This window comes from Leuresthes tenuis, unplaced genomic scaffold (assembly GCF_036924035.1).
Source record: "Leuresthes tenuis unplaced genomic scaffold, fLeuTen1.0.hap1 SCAF_9, whole genome shotgun sequence".
Lineage (NCBI taxonomy): Eukaryota > Metazoa > Chordata > Actinopteri > Atheriniformes > Atherinopsidae > Leuresthes > Leuresthes tenuis.
In genome coordinates, this window is record NW_027325363.1 from 9,539,086 (window position 1) to 9,561,357 (window position 22,272).

At 40.8% G+C, this 22,272-nt stretch overlaps 1 protein-coding gene across 2 annotated transcripts; it reads right to left on the reverse strand.

The window, feature by feature from the left end:
* Positions 1-2,999: 2,999 nt before the first annotated feature.
* Positions 3,000-21,783, reverse strand: hnf1ba (HNF1 homeobox Ba). 2 transcript variants are annotated; one of them, XM_072392211.1, is made up of 10 exons: positions 21,122-21,783; positions 19,079-19,278; positions 18,584-18,851; positions 18,274-18,497; positions 12,627-12,778; positions 11,382-11,508; positions 8,965-9,147; positions 8,412-8,530; positions 8,004-8,048; positions 3,000-5,407 (listed from the first exon to the last, which is right to left on the reverse strand). In XM_072392211.1, exons 1-10 carry the CDS (start codon positions 21,499-21,501, stop codon positions 5,387-5,389), a joined length of 1,719 nt encoding a protein of 572 aa, XP_072248312.1. In that variant the 5' UTR covers positions 21,502-21,783; the 3' UTR covers positions 3,000-5,386. The 2 variants fall into 2 exon arrangements, with proteins under 2 accessions (XP_072248312.1, XP_072248314.1); XM_072392213.1 differs by lacking the exon at positions 8,004-8,048.
* Positions 21,784-22,272: the final 489 nt, after the last annotated feature.

Here is a 22,272-nt window from a genome sequence, read left to right on the forward strand (position 1 = left end):
TTATGACAATCATATAAAAGCCTTATAAGGAATACAGTTTGTGTACAGACCTTAATGCTGAATTACATGTGATGCTTAGAGACAATAGTGTTATATGTCAAACTCTAACAGATGCAAATAAGCTTCCAGTACTTCAGTTTCCTTTGGAATAAAAGACCAAAAGGGACACGGTCAGATCTTTAGAGACATCCTGGGTCCTGGAATCAAAGCCCTCATTGAAAAGCAAATGGAGCAACATCAGTGGATTACAAGGCTTTCCTCTGCAGGGCTCCTTGGTGGAGGCTGCAGGTCAACAGAGGTGGTCATATAAATCACAACCCTGGAAGGGTGTCTCACAGGACAAATGTGGTGACTTTCTCCACATAAAACATATGTTTATTTGAAATGTATTGTTTAACTTGTGCCTAACATGAAAGGTCTTTTTCTTTCTCACATGCATTTATCGTATTTATGACTTTTCTATCAGTTTCAGCTCTATTGTTTTTATATAGTTGTTCAGTGTTTGTTTGTTTTTTATTATTATTAGCATTATTTTTGGTTTTTGATTCTAGATTTGCAGAACCAGACACATTTTGCATTGAGCTGTTGAAGAAGAAGACCTATGCAGCTCGTGGAGACAAAAGACTGAGGTATAAAGAGAGTGAATATTAAAGTTGCACTGACATGGGAAACTCCAAACTTCAAATGAATATTAATGTTGCCTAGACGGAGTTTTGACACCAGTGAAACAAAGTACAACAAACAGAAAGCTGTATAAGGCGCGGTGCCCTGAGTGAAATGGTTACATCTATTTGTAGCACAAGCAGCACCAGTTCAGTGCGTTCCATGAAAACTTTGTGAAGTGTGTTTTGTTGCCACAATTCAGATGTATGCAACCACCATAAATCACTATTTATCTGCCATTTCACGAGCTGTAAATGGTAAATGGACTTGTACTTGTATAGCGCTTTTCTAGTCTAACTGACCACTCAAAGCGCTTCACTACATGCCGCATTCACCGCACTCACACACATTCATTCATTAACTACTTAACTACATGCTTTTTCTAATAATTCATACACATTCATACCCCAGTGATACAGTGGTTCAGTGTCTTGCCCAAGGACTCTTCGACATGTAGCCCGGGGAAGCCAAAGTCGAACCACCGACCTTCCGATTGGTGAGCGACTGCTCTTCCTCCTGAGCTACAGCCACCTGTGCCGCCTGAGCTGTGGATGTTCTTTTTTGCTGTCTGTCTCTGTGTGTTTATGTATTTGTTGGCAAAACTTTACAAAGATCAGACCACCAAACCATAAAACATGTCAGAGAGTCGGGTCATGGGCAAAGGAAGAGCTCTTGTAATTTTGGTGCCTATTAGGAATCCCTTTTGTTATTTTTGTGAAATGCAGCTCTGGCCTTGCCGGAGGATTTGCTCTCTGAGCATTATGTTTTTGGTTATTTAGCCTTTTAGGTTATAATTCCTCTGCTTTCTGCATTAAAGCAAGATTTACATTGTGGACATTTTTATCTATGTTTCTTGGTTTGTTTGTGAGCTTCAGACAATGGTACCTGAAAACACTGGACGTTGGAGGAGTCGGTGCGTATGGTAGAGGCTTTGATTGTCAGAGCTATTAAAAAAGAAAGCAAGAATACTAGTTATAATATTGGCATCACGAACAAGTCAGATATGATTACAGCCTGTGACACATAACATTTTTATTTCTTATGCAAGTCAGAATCCTGCATAAACACAACATGCCAAAAAGGGCCAATTACAGCTAATGCCTGCCTTACCTTGATTGTGCACAAAACTCCAGCGTACCAATGTGGAAAAGGAGTGAATGCCAGCAACAAAATTGCAGATTTTATAATATTTTCAACCCTTTTAAACTATTCAAACTGTCTGAAGTCTGTTTCTTTCTCTCAAAAAGATCTAATATGTGCTTTGAGTTTGTTTCTGTTGCCCCCAAGTGGTGAAAAAGACTTAGTTAATGCTGGTTAAACTGACAAGTCTCAAAATTACAGGGAAAAAAGAATAGAAGTAATACTGATAATATCAGTATATACTGATAACCTAAACCAGTGTTCAGTTTGACTTACTAGTTTAACTATATCTACACAAGTATATAGTAGTGTGCAGAAGTATTGAGCCAAACATAATTTTTTATCTGTTACTAGGAAAAACATAAATAGGTGCACTGATTTATTGAAACATGTGCAAACATAAAGGGAAATATGGGCAATATAAGGAAAATAAAAGTTTGTACAATTCTAACAAGCTTGAAAGTCAATATTTGATCTGAGCACCTTTATTCTTAATAAGTCTAAACCCTCTTCAAAAAGCTTTCTGACATTTCTTTAAGTAGTCTTCAGGAATAGTTCTTCAGGCTTCTTGAAGGACATCCCAAAGCTCTTCTTTGGATGTTGGCTGCCTTTTGTTCCGTTCTCTGTCAAGATGATCCCACACTGCTTCAATAATGTTGAGGTCCGGGCTCTGGGAAGGATTCATCCCTCCATAAGACCTGTTGTTACTGATTTACAGTTTGATTCTTGTGTCATTTGGCATAGCTCAGCCTTTTCTCCCTGTTTCCCTTCCTTAAGAATGGCTTCTTTACACCCACCCTTCCATGAAGACCATTTCTGATGAGGCTTCAGTGAACAGTAGATGGATGAACTAAAGGCCCAGATGCATCTCTCAGGTCCTGTGTCAGGTCTTTGCTGGAAAGACATCCCTTTTGGATACTGTTCCCGTGCTCAAGCTAGTTTTCTCTTATTTTTTTCCAATTCTTTAAGGAAACATTGCACAACATGCTAAGATATAAATTTTCAGCAGATCTTTGGCAGTCACCCAAAAATGCTGTTCAGTGTCTGTCAAACCATATTATCTTTCACAATTTTTTTTTGTTTTGTAGACATAACTAAAGAATCTAAACAAGCTATGTCTCTTCATTCAGCTGCTGGTAGGTGCCAAAAGATCAGTTTTAAAGTTGTCTGTTTTGTGTAGATACAATACTGCTTCATCCCTGAAGTTAGGTTTATTCTTATGCTTGACTGACACATTGGTAAGCATTAAGTGGCTAAACAAGCAACAATAAAAAACAGAACAAAAAAATCTTCCCTAAAAATGGTCCAAATGGTACAAATACTCAACTGAAAATGAGTGAGAAATAAGCCAATGTCCACAAAACTCTCAAAGATTACAAGAAAGTTTGGCTGCTTAGGAGCTAAATATAAAGAAATGAAACGTGGTTCAAGAAATTTACACAGTACTTTATACTGTAACAACTGACAATTTGTTATATATCTCACCCTTAAGCTGAGGTAAAATACCAATGAAATATGTTTCAGGTCATTAAAAACACTATATACCAAATGGTATACACTTTTTTAACGGTGCATTCAGTGTCAGTACCTGATAAAGGCTGACATGAATTGAGCTATCGACATGGCAGGGTCAATGAACTTGCTGCTTGAAATGAAATGTGCACTTTAGATCCATGAACTTCAAAGCGGCTGTTTTCTTATCGCACAGCAACATCGTAACATATCTGTAGAGGTTATAAACAGACACACTGAACTACCCTTTTCTTTCTGCTGCTGAGATGACATATTTTCTACAAGTTTAAAGTCTTGTGAAACTACATTTCAGCCGGACTTATTGTGCTTTAAACTCCACTCAGTATATTTCTACTGACTTACTTTGTTATATTGCATGTTAAAAGTGATGTGACAAAAAATCTAAATGGACCATCAAGCATTCACCATTTGCATTGAAATAACCACAAGCATGTATTCATTTTGAAAAAAAAAAAACATTTTACTTGAAATACCAATATTTTCTCAGAAAGTATAAATAATGATTTATGATTGATTTAAATTTTATACAAAAATAATACATTAGGAGGAGAAAAAATCATGTCCTATCACACAGGTATGAGCGCCTTCTGATCAGATGGCAGCAGATTTGCCTATAAAAGTCACAAACCAACCATGTAATAATAACAACGTAATGACCTAATATTGAACAGGAGACTGGATCTGCACGCTTAAGAACAAAATTGCTTTTAGGGAGTTATAATAAAATGGAAACTAAACATTGATGCTAAATTTGAAGCTGGAGCATGCAGCTAATCTCAAAGTTGGGATGTGATATCCCAGCTGAAGTCAAATTTCTGAACACACCTTAATACTGTAAGCGTGGGCGTCTGTGCCCACAGCAGCCTCTTTGGATTCCTGTACGAATAGAGCTGCTGCTGTCACAACATTGTCTTCTTTCATGTTTGTTTGGTTTCTGAATGTTTGTCAAAGTTTTCATTCTACCCAGGGGGGATCCTGCACCTTGATTTATGATGAGGAGTTATTGAAAATATTTGTCCTATTTCACACTGTGGCAGGAAGCGGGAGAGATAAAGGGAGGGTGAGTCCCATTCCTGAAATTCACCTGAACCTGTATGCAAACAATCAGAGGTTTCCATGGAGGGGAAGGGCCACACTGAATGCATGTGAGTCAGCCTCACTCGAACAAAGGAGAAAACCAGATTTCTAGCTATAGAGGGCAGCTTACGACCTACGTTTATCCCTCCTACCTCTTGACATATTGGTCACACGTACATCCATCTGCTTTTGTGTTATTTTACAGGCAGCTGCAGATTCATTTCCAGCCTCAAGTTTGTGGAGTTTTGTGCAGAATCCAGTTATACAAAGCATCGCTTACACTTATAGCCGCATTGCATAGTCCTTTCAAGATTGTCAAAGTCTTTTCAATCACAGTATACACATTGAACAACATGAAACAACAACATTTGCACTGATGCAAGTACAGTAAACTGAGTGCGAAAAGAATAACATGGAAGACTCCTTTAAAGCCCAGTGAGGAATGAATGCACAAGATCAAAACAGGTTATTGTGATTGTCACACAGGCTGCTCACAAGCGAGACGACACACTTTCAGCCCTGGCGTCCCGCAGCCTCCACAGAGGTCGATCACTGTCTCTGTTTGCCTCACTTTGTCTTCATATTTCCACCTTAAATCACAGTTAAAGTCATCTCAGAGCCTTCATTTAAGTCCACAAAGTTCATTTTGGTGCTTTTGTTCCTTTGTCATGTGACAACAGATGAAAACTTTAAGAGATGGCATGAAAAACTGAACACTGTTTTCAAAGATTGCGTTAAAAATCAAACATCCTTGTTGATCATTTGTGTGCCACAGAACTGAATCCAGACTCTTTCTCCTCATCTGTCCCCATTTCCACCGCCTTGCCCACCATCGTCACTCGTCTGTGTTTGTTGACTGACTCGTCATCCAGCACGCTGTTGCGAGCTATTAAGAGTTGTCATGGTTACCGCGGTGAGAGGGTGGAAAAATGTGCTCTCGTTGCCGGGCAGCAAGGAAGTCAGGTGGACACTCTCACCAAGCTTGAAGAGGACACTGAAAAAGAAAAGGAGAAAGATGTCAAACAAAGTAAACCTGTGTTACATAAAACAATAAACACAATCTGTCCAGTTTCACAGATATATGTGTATTATATTTGCTGCATATAGTATACATCCCACAGAATACCAATACGATAGCTCAACAACGTATTCTATTTTCTAACTAAATTAATTTTGAGTCTTTGTTGTCAGAAAGTTGATATGTCTACGTTATGTTTATTACTGACACCATAATGAGTAGTGTTGGGCTGCATTACACCGAAAAATGTTTCTCATATGTTTTTTAACTGCATCTAAAACTGGAACATTATACTAGTATATTTCTTTCAACTACAGATACAGTGGAGGGGCGGTGGAGGAATGAAAGACAAAAACTTCACAAAGAAGATTAATCATCCTAACAGAAAGCAAACAACTTTGGAGCACATTCACAAGAGGAAAATGGAGTGAGCTCTTCTTAAGGAGTTACTTTCATTCCTGTGAATATCTCATTTCTGGAAAGATGAGTTTATTGTTTTTTCACGGCTCAAACTGAAAACATTTGGTGAGTCACTTAATTTTAATCTCTGCCAGATCAAGTGTGCATTACCCTTTCATTTTCATATCTAAATGTGAACCAAAACCGGCAATGGAAACCCAGCTTGTGAGAGCTGTGAAAGTAAACGAGGCAGCTGAATATGGCAATTTCACAAATTAAATATTAATCATAGTCACTTAAAGTACATTTTCTTGCTCAAGCCTCTATTCTTAAACAAAAATGTGAATGCAGGATTTCTGCTTGTATTGCTACTTTTACTTTAAATACTCCTACCACCCCTCCACCTTTGGGTGCAACACCTGGCCAAATATATTCCCCATCCCTCTCCTTCTGAGTCTGAAAAGCTCAGTTTCCACTCTCCTCTTTTAAACTGTTTGTGGAATTTATTTTTCACTTGGTGTGGGGGGGCAGCTGACCCTGAAATGACCCTGCGGCCAGCAAACAGCCTCACCTGATAAAGCTGACCTGCAGCCAAGACCTGAGTCATTAGACAGCAGGCTTTGAGCAAAGGTGAGTGTTAAACAGACTCAGGTATTATGGAGGGTTCTTGGTAAACAGCAAGTGTTATAAAGCCTAAACACGCCGGTCGTGTCACGAGAAGAAGGCTGCCCCCTTCAAAAAACGTCCTGATAAGAAAATACCTGGCTTTTGAGCTAATTGCTCTCTAAATAAAAGAGATTGTGCAATGCTATACAACAACGTTGTGACAGGCTACAACCAGGGGTGGGGAGTATCTAAAAATAATCTCAAGTACTGCACTTAAAAAGTGTTTAGACATTCTTTTTAGGCTACTTTTTTCTTTCTTTTTTTATTTAAGAGCAGTTATTTTTAAGAATAAGACTTTACCAAAATATAGGACATGTTAAGAAAGTAATTTGCGTTTCTTTCTTGTTTTTTATCACCTTTAATGAGTTGTTTTTAAGGATAAGATACACAAAATTGTATATTTGAAGTTAAAATCTAAAATTTTGAGTTCTTGAACAAGAAAAAGTCCTAGAAAAAATTAATATAAAGAGAAAAAGAGTCAGAATATTTATACCAAAAAAACTATGCTAGTTTGCTGCCCTGTGATGTATTGTTAAATCAGTGGTTTACAACTGTCTTGGCTTATGTCCCATCCCCACAGATAAATAAGTCTGTCATTGTTTTTCAGAGTTTCACAAATAGAGCCTCTCATGGACAAAGATGATTAGTGTGATTTATCAAAATATGAAAATCAAAAATTTAATATTTAGAAAAGTGAATTTAGGCGATTAGATGAACTAACGATTAAAAGAAAGTCAAAGTCAGATCAAGTTAGTAAGGAACATAGATTTCTTTACTTGTACTTTCCTTTCACTTGTGAAAATGTTTTTGGTCCCTTTACTGAGTGATAATACTACCAGGTTATACTAAATGAGCTTTTGTGTATTTCTGCTGCATCCTTTCGAACAAAGAGGATACACATTGCTCTCTGTTGCCATCCCATCAGCCCATCAGTGACGCAGAAGCGGCTCATGGTACGAGCATGCTGCCTCAGCGTGGGAAATTGAGTGTGTGAAAGCACCATGGACAACATTTCAGGCTAGAGCGATCACGGAGAGGAGGGAGAAGTAGGAAAGAGGAAGAGGTGTAATTACTAAAAGAAAGAAAAAAACCTCCACCCCCTACCCGACTCATCTCATCTGCAGCCTCACTGTAGCATGGAGGAAAGTAGCAGCACATGAGGGTTGAGAACTTTGATTAAGAGGTCTCATTTCCTGATCGCAAAGGTGACTCCCACCAGGGAGATGAAAGTAAGGAAGTGAAAAGAGGGAGCATTTATCAAGGGGCGTTTGGGCTGAGGGAACATGTGATTAATTAGACAGCTGTTTGAGAGGAAATACGAATTGTGAGGAGTGTCCTATCCATACATCCATCTCATCTATTGTCTAGTAGTGTTTGAACATCGGCAGCAGCCCTAAACAAGAAGTAAAAGCTTCAGCGTGCACATCTACGACTGACTCTAATGATCAGGTTTGTGTGCGATTTCACTCATGAAGCTGCGTGACTGAACTAATAAAATTGTATTTACCCAGGAGAGACCCCCAAGTTGCACCATCTTGTTTACAGGAGCGTCCTAATATGACAGGAATCAAACAAGTCAGCACACAATCATTACACACACACACACTTCTCCCTGTGGTGATCTAGTTTCTGCTGCTGCTGATTGCTTTGATTCTTCCATTATGGAGTATTTGAAATTTATGTAAATCAGCAGGAAAAGAGCTGACTCTGTATATAAACAAATTGCAAAAACAACTACTCAGCAGCAGTATGACAGCAGAAACTGCAGAAACCTCACAAATTTAACGCTGATTCTCATGCAGATACCCCCCAATAAATTATTACTTGGGCTAAAATTTAGAACAGCAGGCAGAGAGAGATCAGAAAGTGAGCCTAACTGAGATTTCTGAGACGTGATGAGTGGGGGAAGACTCACCGTCTTGCTTGAGGACATGGAGCTGAGGGTGCTGATGCTGTTGGCGTCTGTGACCACCATGGCCGAAGGGAAGCGTGATGGGTGGGAGTATTGTGGGGGCTCTTGCTTGTGGGAATACACTGGAAAAGAATATGAACCATTATTATATTAAAACAACTGAAGTTATTTAATAGAGGTGTTTGATCAAGTGCAGATTTCACTTTCTGCTTTTACTGGCAAACAGGCACCTATTATTGAATTCTGGGAGAGGAAAGCAGACCCATGAGGTCATCACAGGGTAAATCTTTACATTCAGAGCTTACATTGATAGTAAAAGTTTACCCTTGGCCTGAAGTTGACATGTTAGGGTTCTGCAAAGAATCCCCAAGAGAATAAAACACAGTTTCTTCTAAACAAAATAACATTCTCTTTTGCTAAAATAAATCATTTAAATAATCTTAAATAAAGGGCAAAATTCCAAAAGCGTGATTTACATGAGTTGACAAAGGTGGGAGTCACTGGTGCGATACTTTTAAAATTTGCACTAAGAAGAGAGTAGAGTTGAGTTACTGACTGTGTGAGTGTGTGACTGTCGCCATGAATGGCTGTTGGCTCATGTGGCTGGGAGACTGCTGCATCAGGCTCTGCTGGTGGGGACTGTGGAGCTGCTGGGAAAACTGGACAGGCTGCAGAGCTGCAAGACTGCCCGCCACACTGTTGATCACCGGCACACTCTGAGACTGCGATGTGTTCAAACCTGGCGAGACATCAGTTAGATCAAGTCAGTTTCTATCTAATATAATGGGAGTTTTTTTTTTTATGTAAAAAAAATACGTCAAATCTGTAATTTGTTCATTTGTTCATGTTTTTTTCAGCAGACACTTGTACAAAGAAAACAGTTTTTAGCGTCTGCACTGATCAACTTTATCGTATTATGACGATACAAGAACAGCTAGAATTTGATTCACCAACAAGTTCAAAGAAGTTGGGACAGAAATAAAAAAAGGCACAAAAGTTTATAAACCAACCAACACCATTCTGGAAGAACGAGCAGATCGTTGGTGACAGGTGAGGGTGTCATGATTTGATATAAAAGGAGCATTCACCAAAGGCATATTCTTTCTAAGCAAACCATTTTTTTGTGCCTAAGTCCATCACTGAGTTTAAAAAAAATCTGAATGTAGAATAGCAAGAAACAATGCGTAAAAATAAAAATAAAGAAAAATTTCAACACCTACAGATGTAGAAATTGTTAAAGATTCAGAGAGTGTGAGGAAATCATGTAAATCGCACAATGGCCGTGGCTGGAAACCACTGTTGGATGCACATGACCTTTGAGCTCTCAGGCGCCACCGCAGAAGAAACACTCACGACAACAGGATCAATATAACCACATGGGCTCAGGAGTGCCTTGGAAAACCATTTTCACTCTAAGCAATCTAAATAGACATATGTTCTGTGGTGAGATGAGTCCACATTTCAGCTACTTTTGGGAAAAAACTGGTTCTACATACCAAATATGAGAACAACTATCCAGGCAGTTATCAGAGAAAACTGCAATAAACAACATCTATGATGGTATTGGGGTGGATCAGTACACATGATATTAATAACTTCTTGCATATGTGTGAATGCACCATTGATGCAGACTCATGTTGAATTTTGGAGTGATATATAATGCCATCAAGACAACATTATTTTCCTGGGATGTCTGTGGTTATTACAGTGCCAGCGATCTCATTCTGCACAACTTTTAAACATCATGACTTCATAGAAACAGAATGTGTGCTTGACTGGCCAGCCTGCAGTCCAGATCTGTCGCCTAGCGATAAAGTATAAAGCGTCAGGAAGGGGAGAGTCAGATGACAACAACCACAGACTACAGAGTAGCTGAAATATTGTATTCAGTAAGAATGGACACAGATCCTTCAGAGAAACTGCAACAATCATTATCTTCAGTTCCAATATGGTAACACAATGGTAAACATGCCTCTATCCCAACTTTTATTATGTAAATGTATTGCTGGCATCACACAGGGGGATAGTGTGTCGCAATGTCTATTTGCCTAGTATAATCATGACTCAGAGGAGCACTGGTTATTAGATTGCTGAGTGAGTGAAGTATGTTAATACTAAAACTGAAAGTTTTAAGAGGCTTTTAGTATTGATACATGCAGGGACACAGTAGCAATGTCCACAACAAAGGCCCTGCAAAAGCCTATTGACTCTGCATTTGAGTTCAGACGACAAAATGAAAATAACAAATTAATAGCACTAAAACTAATATGATAATATTTGGACTTAGGCAAAAAGATTGTTAAGAAAATACAAGTAGGTTTGTAATCTAAAGAATTTGAAGACTGTGTATGACTTTTAAATGCATTGGAATAATAATACATTTTAGTTACATGAACAAGAATCCTGAGCAATACGTTGTTTTCTTGAAAAAATGATAATTTGATTTGCCATTAAATGTAAGATTGGAGCAGTTTTATCTATATGATAAAAGAGCTTAAAGACATGGGTGGAGAACTACCTAAAGTGTTGTCATGTTGTGTTTAAATATAAGCTTGAGGTTAAAAAAACTTTTTATTTTATCTGTAACTTTATCTGTAAAGATTACTGGAGGATAAGACAAGACTGGACAGATTTGGCAAACTATGGGATAATAACTGTATTAGGGATGAATCTAATGTGTAATCTGAATGTGCAAATATTGAGATAACACAAAACAGAACAAAATACCAAAGGGAAGTTTTATTCTTCTTCTGTTTAAGCTGGTGCTGTCTGCCTAGATTGTGCAACTGTGTTGTTTGTACTTCATATCATTCTATTAGGTCAAGAGAAAAATTTAATATAAATGTAAATATGGTGGAGTTGGTCAACACAAAACACTGCAGACAATTTACTAACAAATCTAAGATTGGTTCCATTGTAGAATATGTAAAATAAATGGGAGTTTCTGCTCATATTGAGGGGTTTTGCACTTACTCTGTGCTATGGCCATGACTCCAGACAGAGGCATGATGAGGTTCTGAGTCTGCTGGTGGCTGTGATGGGAACTGTGGATGTTTGTCAACGTGCTGACCGGAGGAAGTCCTCCCCCTGAACCTGAAATCTGGGGAGAGATGAGGGAAATTAAATCAAAGTACTGTTTTATTAGGTTTTAGGTGAATGTAACGCTCAAAGTTATGAAAGCTCAACTATCTGCTGTGTAAATTCATGTTCAAAGTGAAACAGATGCAGATGTGGTTGGCTGCTAAACAAACAACACACACAAACGTTAACTTACATCACAACCTTTAGTACAAAGCTACTCTTGTGCATCCCCACTTATACACAAGCAAATACTGATAAGTAAAAAATGTGGAGAAAAAACAATAACAGAAAAGGCCGTTTGTGGTTCGTGTTGCACACACACAGGTGTGAGTTTATGGAAGCGGTTAAATCGGCATCCCTGCATTTACAGTAATGTCAGTCTGGATCCTCCCCTCGATGGGGCTGTGTCTATTTAAACGCCGTCCACTGAATGACCAGACTCATATCTGCACACAGATAACTGACAACTCAGACCTGCTGCACTGCTGTCATTTCCCATAAAGTTGCTCCAAAAGGTGGAAGTGACCTGCCAGGGACATTAGACCACAGTTTGAACATCAGCGGGCCCTGAATCAATGTGGTTTTTTTCTTTTTATTCTAAACATAATAAACAGCCTAGATGGATAGATATTGTACTGCGTGGCAGTTTGAAGGATGTTGTGTTTGGACAGTAGATTACACATCATATATCAAAAGTATTCTTGCACCACAATTCAGATGCTGTTTCCATGTATACTGTAAGGTTCTTGGCCACTGATCAAATATTGGACTAGAGGGGAGAAGTTCTTAAGATGGAGAAAAAAGCATCAGGCAGAATCAAATGTAGGCGTAACTTCTCTGGCAGAATAAGTGCTACTCCACCTTTGGCTCCTCTTTGAGAGGTATTTAATCAATAAGAACAGAATGTTTCTTTATCAGGCTTATTGGCTGAGCTATGAACATGCCTGGTGTACTCTGCCTGCTCGTACAGCAGTGGCCTCCACCTCCCAAACAAAGCAGCACAATGTGCTAATTGTTGGCTCTTGCCAGTGGATCCATGGGAGAGGAGGTTCAGGAACCTGCTTTGTACGTATATGCTAAACGCAGGCCTTCTCTTATCTAATCTGAGGCCACAAAGACCCAGGTGTGTTCACTCACCATCTTGGCATCGGGTGACAGCAAACTGTGGCTGTGGTCCAGTCCTCCTGGAGACACCTGCTGGAGGACGGATTGGCTGGTCACCATGGCATTGCTATGGTGACTGATGGCGCTGGAGGAGGAGACCTCACCTGGGCCTTGGCTGTAACGCACTGAGAGAGAACCAGACAGAGACAGCGGGTTAGTCTCATGACTCCCAGCCCCGCAGCTGTCACAGGTATGTAGGGCAGAGAGACAGCAGAGCAGGCAGCGCCACTGTGACCCCAACCAACCAGACTCACCTGCTCTTTGACTCAGACAGGGAAGGACAGAGCAAACAAACACACTGACCCGTGCACTACTGCTATCTGCGTAGCTCAGCCAAGGCCATTCACTGTGTACACGCACTCACAACAGCTAAACTCCCATCAGACTCTCCGATCAGCACACAAACGCTGCTGACGATGTGCCTTATTACGTCAGTGCGAAGGTTCACCAGTGGTGGAGGAAGTACTCATATTCAGCTCAAAGTACTTAGCTCCATGTAAAAGCCAGGCTGAAGTGAAAGTATGATCCACAAAAGTAAGAGTAATCATGGACGGTCATGGAAAAATTTGGGGATGGTTGAAGAAAGATGGAGAGGAAAAAAGTTCTGTGGGATACATTTCTTCTAATTTATGTGACTATCCTTGAATTTTTGCTGCTCAAAGTTTATGTCAGGATAAATGCATTTTAACCATAGTGTCACAATAGTAACACCATCACTTAATCCCATGTCTAGACTACTTGTTGTCTCTCACCGAAGGTCCAAAGGAATGCTCCCCTTCCCCACACCCAACAATCAAATGCCTGTTTGCTGATGTAGGCCCCCTCTGATACCAACAAAGTAAACATTACACAATTACAAGCAATGTCAAACACATTCTTATCCTGTGGGCTCAACCACACATGGGCACAGCAAGCATCCCTCCCTCAGTGACAGTCATGAGACAGACTCTGTTTGCACTAAGCTCTCCCATCTTCCCCGAGCCCTCCGTCCCTGACCCGGGAGTGACAGCCTGAGCGCCCAGCCGAAGTTGGTTTGACATGACAGAAGGTATTGATACACAGCCATTTTGAGATAAAAACAGGGTGAGGCACTGACACAAAAGGTGAGCAATGAGGAGGGCATTGATTTCTTAATGCATGGTGCTGGACGCTGGAACAGGATGTGAACATCTACATGTTTAGTTTGCTTCAAACACACAGGCATCACTGTGGAAATGGTTAATTGGATTATGTTCAATCAGTCAGTTGAATCTGTCAGTTCAAACTGACAAATGTATTTGTTTTTTACAGATTAAACAGTCAGACGTCCTCTGTGGCTGATTTATTTCTATCTGTTTTACGTCCCTAAGTCATAAGGTCTTTAGGCTCTTGCATTTAAAAGACAAACATAGCACCAGTATCAAACTTTTCATTTAACTATCAGCAAGAAAGCAAACATATTTCAAGCAAGCATAAATCCGATAGTGTTGCTTTGAATACAGATACTGCAAAACCACAGTGTCATATATCACCCTCTAAGTACCTGTCCTCCATTTTGTACAGCCAGCAGACTTCATATTGTCTCCTGCAACATACTATCAACCCCACAACAGCCCGCCGTGCCTTGTAAACACCGCCACAGAACAATAAAGCACTCTATTGGACTCATGACCCCCATTGCTACACAATAGAGAAGGACTCATAAAAAGTCAGTTATCTCAGAGCTTGGCGACCTCTCTAAGTGTCGGAGGGAGAAAAGGATGCCATTCAGGCTAGTTTTGTTTCTTTGGCTTTGGCAGGAATTTTAGCGGCAGTGATCCTCAGAGTGTGTCAGGAGGACTTCCACCATCCAAAGTCAGGAAACAACTGGTTTTCTCATCATGCTCATGCTCTTGAATGTTTGTGATTTTCCCTGTAGATGATGTTAAACCCAAATTTAGCTGCAGGTGCAACAGAACACTCAAGAAAAAAAACTGTAGCTTGCTCTCTGAGAGCAGGGGGAGGGCGAGAACCTCAGAAGGGGAGTGGCAGCAAGGATCTTCAGCAAGTTTAAAAGGCTCAAGCTCCCTGTGTGACCCATGTAATATCAAAGCCTGCCTCCCCAACCCCAGGCAGTGCCCATTGTAGAGCTGCTGCATATAACAGACCTCCTGGGTCTCTGCAGGACGTATCCAGTCGCCTCTTTGTGACTCTTTGGGAGACAGGGCTGAAGAAAGTGCAGAGCTAGGCTATCTTTTCTGCACGAGTATCCGTTTCAAGCTTGCCTAGGGTGACAAAAAACACAACAGCCCACTGATAATCCCCCCACTTACTACTGTATCTGATCTGGAACTTCTGAGTCTGCTGGTTTGGTAACGTGCAGAACGATGCAGTTTGGCTTACACAGCACAGATCTGGCTTCAAAGTCATTTTAGCTGCTAAACTATACTTACAATAATTCATGATAAGCACAAATCCTTTATTCAGACTCCTACATATATAAAAACTCATAAACGGTATTGAGAAATGCACTTAAAATATGAGAAGTGAAAAGCTATCAAAACATAGGAAAATGAAGCACCAAAAAGTACCATCTCAAGAGTAAAAATATAACCAGGAAAGCAAATGAATAAAAAAAAAAAAGTTTTTTGCTTGTATGGGGTAAGATGGCAATATCTTTTTTTTTTTAACCCTATCTCAAGATGTAACCTGAAACAGCTACACTGGTGCAAAGCACAAAAAGTTGCTGTTTTACAATAAAGGCTAAAAATATCACTATTACTACATTTTCTTTACTCTGTGTTTCAGCATTTCCATAGGAGCTCCTATGTGATCACATCCACTTTCCACATGTTGCTAGTGATTAGTTGGCCCCAAACTCTTAAAACGAGGAAAGTGCTAATCCACAGACATTTGAGACAATCTGAACACCTCTGTCCAAAATACTGCACATTCAAGACTCGTCCACACAACGTTTTCAACAGTCCAGTCCATTTTTGCATCTGGTCACATTTGCGATTCCATTTTTTTCCACGCTTCTCTCACCCATGTATGGATAGGGTTAGAATTATTCTACATGGTCAGGTCGACACAATTATCATCAAGTGACACATTGACACAGTGACGCTTTTCAAATTCATAACATGCCTGTGTTTTACATGAAGCTGAACTGTCATGCATGCTTAAAAATGATAAAATAAAATAACATGCCTTTATTTTCCTTTGAATTTTGTAACTTGCTTACCTTTTGTGTCACATAAAACTGTCACACATGCACAACTCCTGCATGTTCAGAAAGTCTTAAAAGGACATCAGAGGTTGTGGATGTTGGTGTTACACCTTAGACTGTCATCAGACCCAACATTGTCCAACAACTTTTCTCTTTTCTACATTGCTGTCAGTCACAGTTAGTTAGGATTAGGCCAATAGATAAATAGTTATTTTTACATATTGATAGAGATATAGTTAGGTAAAAAGAATAAAAAGGACAATCTGGCCATCTCTGTTTTTGTAACACTTTTGTTTTGGACATGAGGACAAATGTACCTATTACAAGCCTTCTTGTGAAACTGGTGCTGAGTTTGCAAACATATTCACGAATGTGACTAACTTGTTAGTTCAAACTGCTACTTCAAGAAAATCTCACTCAAACTCTTCCTCTGCGAAGCCCCTGCACCAACTGTAGCTGCAACTAAAATGGACGTAGCAGTTCTTGTCTTTCATTTTTGTTGCATCAAACTAGCAAGTAATAGATTATTTTCAATAACATCTGTATCGTGGACTAATTGTTAGGAGGCAGGAAGGAAAAGTGGAAAGGTTTTAAGTCTCTCTCTGGCCTGGTGACAAGAATATAGACGCTCACTATATCTCAAAATCCACCCATCTCTGTTTTATCCCAGAAGTTTGGCCTTACAGTTGGAAGCAGTTATTCAAAAAGCAAATACACCATGTAAATACAATAGTTTAAATGGATTCAGCAGATATTATTTGCAGATGAACACAAGATAAATACTGCACATGAGAACACAGCTGCAAGCTAATCTGCCCACAAGATCAGTTTAATTTGCTAGTAAAAAAAGTCCACCACCAGAACCACACGTCACACTGTTTGACTGTCTATCCAGTTGTGACCAACTGATCAACGGACCAAAACAGAATCAATAAAAACTCCCCAAGCAAGAGGAGTTTGTTTGAAATGACCCAGCAGTGACCTCTTACGTATGACTGAGGGTGAGGCGGCAGTTTAAAAGAGTAGGGGGTGGGGGGGCGGTTACTGGTTTTCTCTAAAGGCGAAGAAGGGGTGATCAGTCCTGTCTGGCCAGAAAAGAGCCAATACCCCAGTGGACAGCTCCTGCTGCTCCAAGTCTGCGCCCAGCCTCTACAGCTATACTGACGCCCATAAAGGTGAGGAGGAGGGGGTCTTTAAAATCGGTCCTCCTTCAGGCACAGCAGAGATAAATGAACCTAGGTTACAGTCACTGCAGTCTTCTAATACACCGCAGACAATGAGAGCTCCTGCTGAGGCAGAGTATAGAGAGTAGAAGTCAGAGGAGCCCCTTATCAAAGGCCTGGGAGATGTAGTAGCAAAGGATTTTAATTGTCCATTAAGCATGCATAATACAAGCCGTGCCCTAGCAACGCAATGAGACGCCCCGCTGGGATATTATTGTCAGGTCAGGGCTGACACTGAAAAACAGCTGATGCTGTCGGCAGGATGCCAGCAGGACACCTTGTAAGCAGCCAGCTGAGATTTTTTTGAGGGATCTTTCCACCAACCCTTCCCTTCTGCTGCTATAGCCTCACTGCTGACCCCACTACAGCTATGCAACCCCAGGTCAGTGCCTGGTCAGGTGTTCTGAGTAGCAACAACAAAAAGAAAAAATTAAAACAAACAGACAATCCACAAGTGGGACCTGTTTATCCGAAGGTAAAAGAGCAAGCTAATGCAAACAGTCTGTTTTCCCTTCAAAGGTGGCCTCGTGTTCGAACACGAGAGGACAACAATGGGCCTTGAGCGAGTCTCAAATCACAGTTTTATGGAAGGTGAGTGATGGCACAGGGATAAAGCTCTGCTAGGCCTATCACCTTGGTTTTTATGTTGTATACACCAGTTAGACACCGTCAATACTAATTACTCTGAATGCAAACATTGGGTCAGGGTGAGATGGTCAGAGCCATAACGAACAGCCTCTCCCTGTTCAGGTGCCTCTCATTAGTGACCTGTATGGGAGGAGGAAATGTGGAAATGACGGCGTTATGTTGAGGTGATCTGGATGTGTTCGTCCCCCCTCCCTGACCCTGGCCTGACCCTGGCCTGTCACAGGACTGCTGCCCTTTGTGTCATGCCTCTCCATGCTGACTTTGGAGTGGAGATTGCAGGTACAATGTGGATTGTTCTCAGTGTGTTTTCAAAGATCAGAATAACAATGGCATTTGCTCAGCTCACTCACTCACGCTCATTGATCACTTGTCCTCTCTTTCTCTGCCTCTCTGATCACATCAACTCTGCCTTTACCTTCTCGGACACACCAGTTTCACACCGAAAGAAAACCGAAATTCAGGTGTAAATGTGAACAAATGCAAGCAGTTATTTTATGCAACACTAGAAACATGGAAGCAAAAAAATGTTTTCTCTTCAGAGCAACACCACCTAGCATCTTACTGGGAGGTGAAGCGCTGGTCTGGGGATGATGTGGCGAGCTGTGTGACAGCATTGGGTTGATGACATGTGGTGGGGCAGTGATGGCGTCCATGGCCAACTTCTGCCTGAAGGCTTCCTCTTTACGCCGGTTGGCGAACCAGTTATAAACTCGCACTTCAGTGACCAGATTAGAGCCGAGGCCCTGAGCTTTGGAGGGGGACACTCCTCTTTGAAGACACTCGGCTCTGTGGTAGACATAAAAATGTGAAGGTTAACAATGTTTGGGTGACAGTTTTGCTGCAGGACACCAGAGGGTGTTATGTTCGCCTACCTGTTGCACTCCTCCACCAGCGCCTCCCTCTCCTCTTTGCTGGGATTCTTCTGCCGCTCATAAGCCTGGTAGAGGATTTGCTGCGATGCGGGCCCCCATTTGAAACGGTTGCGTCTCATTTTCTTACAGGAAGGTTCGCTGCCAACCTCGTCACTAGGCTGACCCATGCCATGTCCAGACGGGTTGAACTCTGGGAAAAAAAACGCTGGATCCTGATTGCCTTTGTCAGACATACTGCTACCTGGACCATGTGCTGCCTGGTTGAACTCTGAAACACAAGAGGAGAGTTTCTCTTTTGTATTGTGACATAAGCTTTCACTGCTCACCAGGAGGATCTAGCACAAGCCTATTACTGTTCTGCATGTGTATGTCATCCACCTTGATGAGGACTCTTGATAAGCTTGCAGGTTTGAAATCCAAATAAAGTGGCGTGCTGCTGGCAGCTACAAAATACAGGCCGAGGCCGAGCTGTGAGAAACTCAAATATTAACTTACGTCGGAGAATTTCCCGCTGTTTCCTGACATACCAGGTGTAGAGGGCTGCTCGCTTCTGTGTTTTCATGGGCGTGCCTTTGTTGAGGTGCTGGGAGAGGTGAGACTGGTTCAGCCCTGTGATGTCCACGACCTCCCGTTGGGGGATGTTGTGCTGCTGCATGTAACCTTTGATCATGCGAGCCGCTCGCCATGGGTCCTCTCTGGGTGTATGTAAAACGCATGAGCAGAAAACATGGCTCATTTCGACACTGAACTACATGCAGCTTTCAAAAGGAAGTAGAACAGAAAATTCTACAATTACTCCAATTTTATAGCAGTAATAAAGTCTTTTGGGTTATGTCTGGCCATAAAATCAATGCAGATACATGATGAAGTACTCTATGTATAAGAGAGAGAAATGATACTAAAACTTGACTCTCAATAGAAAAATTGTAAGTCACAGCTTAGTTTTTTCCTCCTTGCATTCTTTGTTTTTAAGGCCTCAAGTTTAAAGGGTTTGCGACATAATAAGTCCCCCCACAGACAACCCATTTATCTCTGCAGCCAATCCAACAGGCTGTAAATATTTTTCAAAGGTTAGTTAAAGTGGATTCAGGGAGGCTGAGAAACTTGGACTTATTATTTGTTAAATAAACTACTGGTTTCAGTCTGAAAAAGAGGCATATTAGGTTTGTGTAAATTTAAAGGCAATCGAAACATTTGATCTAAATCTACAGTTTTACACAGACTGAATAAAAACTTAAAACTCGATTGGAAAATATCAGATGATTTAAAAAATGTCTGGCACATTTTACAACATGTGAAATTCTAAAACAGTCCTAAATCTTAAAAAGGTAGCCTCCATCTTTCTTTAAAAAAAAAAAACTCGGATTTTCTTAGGATGACATAAAACGATTATTTGAGATCAGACGTAGTGTAAAATTATAGTGTTTAATCGTAAATGACGAAGGAGGGAATTAAAATATATAGCCATATATTCCAGAGAGTTAGAATAAAAACAAAAATACTCCACGGGCCAGAATAAGTTAGAATTAGATACGAACATGTTCCTACCTGCAGATCGAGCCCGTAGATTTTTTTTTTTTTGCCGCAGTAAAAAATATAGTGAGAAATACCGGGAGGTAAGATGCGGCCTTACCCTGAGATCCCAGATTATCAGCCCCAGACACACGGACATCGGTAATTATAGCAAATCTACACACGTCTGTTTGTTTTGGTGAATGTGGAGGCCTACATCTAAAGTGTGCGGGTTAAGTGGGAGATGTTAGTTTATAACTTTTGACAATGAATAACCAGATCTCCATTCACTCTAATCACACGCCACTGTGTATCTTTCAGTTGATGATTTATAGAATAAAATTAATAATAACTTAACTACACGTGGGTTAGTTTTGATATTCCTTCCGTCCTGTTAGCAGACAAATGAGCCTTAAATATTCTAGTATTAGCGCTGTGGGTGGGGATGGTTAGAAATAAAAGGTTTGTGATGAAATTACTTTACCGAAAAAGGCAAATATATACATGTAATACATTTAATGATAATAATATCTATAATAATGATGATGATAATAATAATTATTATTATAGTGCATTATTATTATTAAATGAATAACAATAGGGAGAATAAGTTACTTCCTCCTCATGTGGCCTGCTTGCCGGCTTTTATCGCTCAGAGGAGGAGTAGAGTTAATAATAAATAGATCTAAGTTCAGCTGATATTTTCCAAAGGTAAAGAAAAATTAATCCATGTAGACAATTAGTAACCAGAATGTTAAAACCAAAGCGTGGCGCGTTATTTTAAAACTGTAAACAAACACAGAGGAACGTTTTAACTTCACACAGACCTTTCTTTTCCGCTCCTTTCAGATTCAACTGTTCATTTTCAAGTTGTAAAAGGCCACGACTTTTAGAACATTTTTAAAGCTCGCAGAGAATCAGCGTTGATTTTCACCCTTTCATCTAACCACGGCAGCGCTGCGGTCTAACTGGGTTGTGATCATTTAAAAAAAATTTAAAAAAACTTTTTAAGGCAGGGAAACTCACGCCAGCATGCGCTCCACCTCCGCCCTCTGCTCAGCTGCCTCCTCCGTGTTGAGCGACTGGAGCTCCTTCAGTATCGGCGGGGTATCGTAGTCGTCCCCGTCCTCGGAGCCCTCGTCCCCGGACAGCTTGCCCTTGCTGTGGCCGTTGGTGAGGGTGTGGAAAACGGGCTTAGAGTCCACGTCCGCTCCGTTCATCTTGCCGCTCTGAGGGGGAGCGGGCGACATGGGCAGGCTCTCCAGTTTTACTCCAAAGCTCGGCTGGCTGGGGTCCATGTCGTCCAGGGCCTGGATCAGAACATCTTTGGTAACTCCTGAGTCCAGCAGGGCGCTGAGGAGCTCCTGCTGCAGGGATGTCAGCTTTGATACCATTTTAGAGAACATTAAAAACTCAACATAGGCCTGCGGTACGCCGGGAGGGGGAAGGGAGGATGGAGGGGAATGATAGAAGCGTAAAAATAAAGTTGCTGCCTTCCTCTCAGGTCCAGAGCTGTGGGGAGTTTTCGGTCGCTGACACCTGCTCTGAGAAGCTGCTTCACTTCCCTGTTGAAGGGGAGGATGGAGCTACTTTGCCATGATGCTTTCTGAGAGCAGGGGGATATAAAACATGGTAATGAGTGGGCCGGCTGATGGGAACCTTATGTAAATCCGCAGAATAAGGGCCGCTCTGAGCAGAGGTAGACGTGTTTACACTGCTGCACTGCTGTTTTTATTGGCTCCTCTTATCAGCAAAACTTTCATGGACTTCGGACCCTGTTGTATATGCCATAAAGTCTTTTAAGAAAGGCGAGCTGCACACATTCACTTCATGGTTTTATTCCATATAAGCACCGACACGAGGCCAGTACTGGGACCAGAAAGGAAAAGTCTGGGAGAAGCTTTATCTCCATATTTATTCGTGTCCTTTTAAAGCTGTTAATTAGGGTACAATAGCCTAATAATAGTTGTTGATGGCATTAACTTAATTAGGTTTAGGCAAATATTTGCCACTGTTTAGACGTGAAATGTGCTTTATGTGAATTGTTTTTAAGTTTTTAAACTTTCTTTCAGATGGAATCCAAAACATTTAAATAGGTCCCATCTTCAGAAATTACACATGTTTAATTTAACCTTATCAGTTAAACCCATTCATCAATAATCGCCTTAAAATATGGT

Bases quoted from the DNA above. Each gene is read 5' to 3' on its own strand.
- hnf1ba (XM_072392211.1), bottom strand. From the start codon at position 21,501: ATGTTCTCTAAAATGGTATCAAAGCTGACATCCCTGCAGCAGGAGCTC. The intron at 11,509-12,626 runs GTGAGTGAACAC...ATCTCTCCCCAG, and splicing joins TGTCACCCGATGCCAAGATG to ATTTCAGGTTCAGGGGGAGG. The intron at 8,531-8,964 runs GTCAGTAACTCA...ATTCTTTTCCAG, and splicing joins GACAGTCACACACTCACACA to TGTATTCCCACAAGCAAGAG.